A 6664-nucleotide genomic window follows, 5' to 3' on the forward strand; every position below is an offset into this window, starting at 1 on the left:
AAATAAGGTGAAATTTGCAGCATGTGTTTGCATGGGGAACAGGTGGCCATGTGGACATACTGGAATTGTTGTTTTGTGTAAGCAGCTTCAGTAAGCTTTCGGAAAACAGCAAGTGAGTTCTGAACATGTTTTAGAGTTTGACTGAGGAAGAATAGTTGCTTATGGGGATTGCAGATTATTCTTCAGAAAAATCAGTGATCCTGTCAGACACAACCAAGCATCTGTAATGCGGATCCACTGGATGCAGGGAGGAATGGCATACCTGCTGAGCTTATTTATTTATTTATTTTGCACCCACCCTGTTGCACCTCTACATGTGATGACAGGCACATTGTGCACATGGCAGTGATGAACCACTCTGCCACATCATGAATCATATTTCAACAAATTCAGTCTGTTCTGCAACAAGCAGTGTCCACTCTTACTATTCGATGTTGTTTGCAGCAGATTGGATTGCCTGCAAGGTGTCCATTGCTGCATTTACAACTGTGCCAATGCCATAAGCGCTTGTGCTGGCAATGGTGCGATGAACAATGGATATAGACAAGGGAATGGAAAGATACTGTTTTTACTGATGAAACCTGATTCTAGCTGCACCACCACAGTAGTTGGATTAGAGTCTGGAGACATTGAGAAACTGTTGAACTGTTACCTTATGCATTGCCCTACTGCTCCTGCATACAGTATTATTGGTTGGGATGGTATTGGATTTCATTCCCGCAGCACCTAGTACTCATTGCCGGTACGTTAAACAGCCAGTGCTACATTTCTGAAGTATTGGAGCATTTTGTCCTTCCATAGCTACGGAGCTTGACAATGGCCTCACTGCAACAGGATAATGCACAGCCACACATGGCACGCAGTGTTAAGACTTCTTTATCACCCATCAGATTGCACTGCTGCCTTGCCCCCCCCCCCCCCTCCTGTTCTCCCAGTATCTCCCTATCAAAAATATCTGGTCAGTGATTGTGGAATGACTGACCTGGGATACATCAGTCGCTGCTACAACAATTCAACTTTGGCAATATGTGGAAGCAGCTTGGATTGCAATACCCAAACATCACATTCGGAGCCTCCATGACTCAATGCTGAGGCATGTAGCAGTGGTTGTAGCCAACAATTTCAGCAACACTCAGTACTGATTTATCATCTTTCTCACTTCACATGGGGCTGTATTTTCAATCGTATGATCTTTGTGCAACATGTCAGTACAGTAGGTGTGTCTCCTATCTTGGCGAAGCATTTTATTATTGAGAGAAGCCCACCACAAGTACACCAAGAAAACTAATTTTAAATATGTTTTAGTATATACCATTCTTTGCAGTCCTACAAAAATGCCCACTGTTATCTTAGAAGTTTTAAATACATTTCCTTACAGGTTTCTTAAAAATATTTCATGTGCAGTCTTTCCTTTTTGTACTTCAGTATGTCTTTAATTTTTTGCCTCATAATTGTAATAAACTTTGTGGCATCATTGTAAATGATTATGAAGGCTGGACGTTCCTCTACCTTTGGTGTAGGGCCACCCATACAGACCAAATAAAGTTTGTTTTCTGGTCATCTTCTCTTTCAATAACTACATGTCTAAGACATATTTTCAAATATCTAAAAAATATTTATTTTACAGTTACAAAATGTTGTAATATTCTCAACTTTTTCAGGAAGAATCTGTAAATATATGTAAACTTCAACATACCTGGTTCTCTGTATGTGGAGTATGTTAAAACATACAGCACCAGTGTCTGTCCGCTGTTTGTTGCCAAATGATTGCTGCCTCCATTTGCTCTGGCCAGGTCCTGATAGCTCATTGGCTCTTACATTTATACCAAACATAACTGGAGAGAATGTGTTACTCGAAACACTGACATACTCCTGGTTAACTGCAAATCCAGTGACCAGCTCTACTCTGCTGCCTAATAAATCGATCTCAGTATTTACATTTGTAAAATGTTTACTGTTTGTTATAAGGCAGTACTAAAGAACTTGTAGATTAGTGGTGTCTGTGTGACACCTGTCACTGGTATAAGGCCACAATGGCAGAGCATCTGGTCTGTAAAAAAAAAAAGAGTCCTAAGTATTTTTGTTTGGTGTGGATTTTTCAGGTGTCCGTAGATTTAAACTGCAACAGAGTAACTTTTTGGATTCCATTTCTCATTTTCCTGTGAACTGATGTGCAATAAACTATATGGCTAATTTGCCATTCATTAAATTGTTAATATAGTTCAAACTGACGACTCCTGATAATTTTGTTGGTAACATTCATTGTTTGTTGCAGGTAAACCATCAAATGTGGAGGATGGACCACAGTGGAGGAGTGAAATGTAAAAGACTGTGTTTGAGATAGTAAATACAGGTTTAGAATCAGTTATATAATTTCAGTTGTGTATAACTCCTTCAAAATCGCTAAGATAACTATATTCCACCAGGAATGATGTAAATTGTGGATTGTGAAACTTGTCAATAAACTGATGTATTTGAAGCAGGGAATTATTCGGAATTTAATTTCTAATCACTTAAATTGTTGTTTTTGAATGTGATCCACATATAGCTTAGAAGATAATCAACCACCATTTAAATTAGGCAAATAATAAGTATGCTTCATATTTACTGTATTCATCAGAATGACTGTATACATCTACAATATCATCTACATACCTACTCTGCAAACTACTGTCAAATTTGTGGCAGAGGGTACTTCTCATAACCTCGTGTATTAAGAGATCTTTCCATCCTATTCAGATATGGAACGTTGTAAGAGTGACTTCTTCAGTGCCTCTGTGCCACAGAAAAACAAAGGAAGATTGCGTTTAATGTCCCGTTGCCATTGAGATGATTAAATACGGAGCACAAGCTCAAATTGTGTTAAGGATGGGGAAGGAAACTGGCCATGCCCAGTCAAAGGAACCATCCCAGCATTCGCATAGAGCAATTTAGGGAAATCACCGAAAACCTAAATTTGGATGGACGGATGTGAGTTTGAACCATCCACTGCTAATCTGTGCTATAGTATGATTGTGTCTTCGTGGTCTCTGTGGGAATGCTACTTATGGGCTGTTATATATTCCTATATCCATCACTTAACTGTGGTTCTTGGAAATTTACAAGTAGGACTCTGCGGGATATTTGTCATCTGTATTCAGATGTCTGCCAGTTCATGTTCGTCAACATATCCCATGGGCCAAACAAATCTATCACCATTCACACTGCCCTTCTTTTTGTTATGTATTTGTTGTTGTTTGTGTTGTTGTTGTGTCTTCGGTCCAAAGACTTGTTTGATGCAACTCTCCATGGTACTCTCTCCCTCTACAATATTCACTCTGCATGCTTCCCTCCATTACCAAATTGACAATTCCTGCATGTCTCAGGATAGGTCCTATCAAACAGTCTCTTCTTTTTGTCAAGTTGTGCAATAAATATCTCCCCCTCCCCAGTTCAGTTCTGTACTTCATTAGCTTCTTGAGCTACCCATCTGATCTTCAGCTTCTTTTGTAGCACCACATTTCAAAAGAATCTCTTCTCTTCTTGTCTGAATAGCTTCTCTTCCATACAAGGCTGCACTGAGACAAATGCCTTCAGAAAAGACTTCCTAATTTATAGTAGATGGTAACAAATTTATCTTTTTTCAAAAACTGTTTTTGTATTATAGCCAGTGTGAATTTCATATGCCAAAAAAACTTTTTCTAAATGTTGAAAGGTTACAGACATAGGTATGCCTTTCTTTAACCTATTTTCTAAAACAGTTTGTAGGAGCAGCATAGTGTCAGATGTTTGAACATTTCTTTGGAACCCAAACTGATCTTCCCCAAGAATGGCTTCCTACCAATTCTTCCATTCTTCTGTAAATAATTCATGTCAGTATTTTGCAAACATGACTTTCTAAACTGATAGCTCAGTAATATTCACACCTACCTACTTTGTAATTGATATTATTACATTCTTCTCAAAGTCTGTGATGCTATTTACCTTTGTTAATTTATATTTCATCAACACAGTAAACCAACCACATATTGGTGCAACACCATGTGTTTACTAGACCAAAAGTAAGACTGTGACAACAAAGTAAAAGAGATTGACTTACCTTTTTTCGGCTTCAGTATCCAGTGGAAGCATAGTGTAATCCTCTGTAACAGGTCCAGGGTTGACAAATAAGTCTGCTTGGACTCTGTATTTTTCTATTAAACCATTCTTTTACTCAAAATAACACTAGCTTGATTTCCTATTTGAGAATACATTTCATATTCAATTTAGTTGCAGGTTCTTCACGTTATTTACGTTTTTTGTTAAAGATTTTCAATATATCCAATAAATTATGGTCACACTCAACATCTGCTCCTGGAAGTGTTTTTAGTTTCAAATATAGTTTTGAAATCTCTGTCTTACCATTATGCAGTCTGTTTGAAACCTTCCTTGGTCTCCAGGTCTCTTTCATGTATACAACCTTCTTTCATAATTTTTAAACCAAGAATTAGCCAAGGTTAAATTATTGTCTGTGCAAAATTGTACCTGGTAGCTTTCTTTTTCATTCTTTTCTCTGAATCGATGCTCTCCCAATATTTTTCTTCCTTTTCCAGGTATCAAATTCCAGTCCCTAATCACAAGCAAATTTTTGTCTCCCTTAAGTATCAGAACTGCTGCCACACTTCGTTAATTTCCACTGTGTCGAAATTCAATGTATCCATTTCCCTTTAGAATTTCTCTAGCCACGTACCTGATTAAGGGATCTAACGTTCCACATTCCAAACCATAGAACAACAGTTCTGTTTATCCTGATGATGACGTCTTCTGAATAGTGCCTACCTGGACATCTCTCTTACCAACTGTACGTAGACAGTGCAAATGTTTAAATTTACAAACCAGTGCTAGTGGCTTTTCTTCAGCTGTGATATTAAGCATTTCTTCCCTTTGTTCACAATAATAGTTTTGGTTTATCTGGTATTTACCAATAGTTACTTCTTCTTCAACTGTTCCTTGCAAACATCTGTGTTAGATTGGACATTTTCTTTGCTAGGGGCTACTATTCCTTCTGGCAATTTTGGACAGTCTGGTTTTTTTACTTTGCTGTTACATACCTACGTCTTACATTCGAAGCACATTATGTAGAACTGGGAAATAAGGCTATAGCCTTGACGAATTCCTAATCTTGTAATGGATGTCGCAGATCTGGTACTCACCATATTCCCTGCTTTAGGTAAAAAAATCAGGGTGTCTACGTCCCGGGACAACCGGGAGATCCGGGAAAAACCCGGGAATTTTTTCATCCGGGAGAAAACCGGGAAAAACCCGGGAATCCTTTTGACTTCCGGGAATTTTTCATTGTTTTAGTTTTCATTTAAAGTTTTGTGATTTTGACTGGTAAGAACCAATACTCTAACAAAAAAATTTATTGTATCCTGCCTCTGCGGAATAATAGTGCAGCAACACATGAACGAGAGAAAAAAATGAAAATAAAACTTAAGTCGCAAAGAAAATGCGCCATATACAACAAAACACAGTGCTCATACAAGCGTCTGCTAACAGCAAAGTGTGTCAAAGGCTTTAGGAAGACTGTGCAGTGCTTCTTAACAACAAATTGCCTCCAATGAGCGTGACGTGACAGTTTTTTACATTAGATTCATTTTAATGCAAGATCTTTTAATGTTTCACACGTACAAACATGCGGGCTTCCTGCGTCATCGTAGCTGCGCAAGTGCAGTGACGCCTGTTATCTGGTGCTCTCTGGCAACTTCTGAAACGTACCTTTCTAATAGGTCACGGAAAAATATTGCGAGTATTGCTTTTAAAAGCGTTACTTTCAAAGTAAATTTCCTTTTATGTAAGATAAACTATGTGAGAGAGTGTACGACGAATTTCTTAAATCACAGAGCGTTTGACTCTCATTTAAAAATCAACTCTTTGGGGACAACCATATGAAGAATTTCGAGCCCAGAAGATCAGACATTTACGTCGTTATTAAAAAAATTTTACTGACACATTTATGTGATGCATGACGCGCAAAAAAGATCAACAATATATGTGGAAGCTTAGCTTCTCTTGCAGCTTATTAATCTTAGAGACCAATATTATATGTGATAGCTTTGCTTTTCTTGTAGCAACAATTGTACATTAATTTAAGCCATTAATTTTTGTTATTTGTGTGTTCTCGCTACTTAAGAGTGATCTTGCTATTGGCTGACTACATCACGTGTCAAATGCTGTCATCAGCTGGCGAGATCAGGTGACATGAGCTGTGACTGGCTTACAAAAGCGCGTCGCAATCTCGATTTTAATGCTTCGGAAAGTAACTTGCGGTGTTTGGTGGAATTCGAATTTATTCCTTCGTAACACGAAAATATGCAGTGTGTATGTTGCTGCACATCAAAGATCTTTGCAAAACATGTTTTTGCCCCTGAGTTTCATTTTCTAAAGTGCCGGGAAATTCTGCGCCGGTGTATAAAACCATAAACCGTAAAAGGATTGATGAGTGCCGAGAAAAAGTATACTTTCACTTAACACGGAAAAAGTGTTTTTTCATCCGGGAGAAAGTGTATTTTCAACCGGGAAATCCAGGAATTATTTTACCTTGTTCATGTAGACACGCTGAAAAATGCAGCATGAAAACTAATTTTTCTGTCCATGTCCTTGAACGGCCATCCTAAGTAAAAAGATCATCTCCTTGGTGTCTTGG

General features: G+C 38.1%; 1 protein-coding gene across 1 annotated transcript in view; it reads left to right on the forward strand.

Moving 5' to 3' along the window:
- The window catches only part of LOC124622040 (putative helicase MOV-10), a 314393-nt gene extending 311906 nt beyond the window's left edge, over positions 1-2487 (forward strand). Inside the window, exon 20 of the mRNA XM_047147599.1 lies at positions 2276-2487. Coding sequence (XP_047003555.1) covers positions 2276-2325 — 50 coding nt within the window. The 3' untranslated portion in view covers positions 2326-2487. The remainder of the gene's footprint in view (positions 1-2275) is intronic.
- Positions 2488-6664: the final 4177 nt, after the last annotated feature.

The sequence above is a fragment of the Schistocerca americana genome, chromosome 7 (assembly GCF_021461395.2).
Source record: "Schistocerca americana isolate TAMUIC-IGC-003095 chromosome 7, iqSchAmer2.1, whole genome shotgun sequence".
Classification (NCBI taxonomy): Eukaryota; Metazoa; Arthropoda; class Insecta; order Orthoptera; family Acrididae; genus Schistocerca; species Schistocerca americana.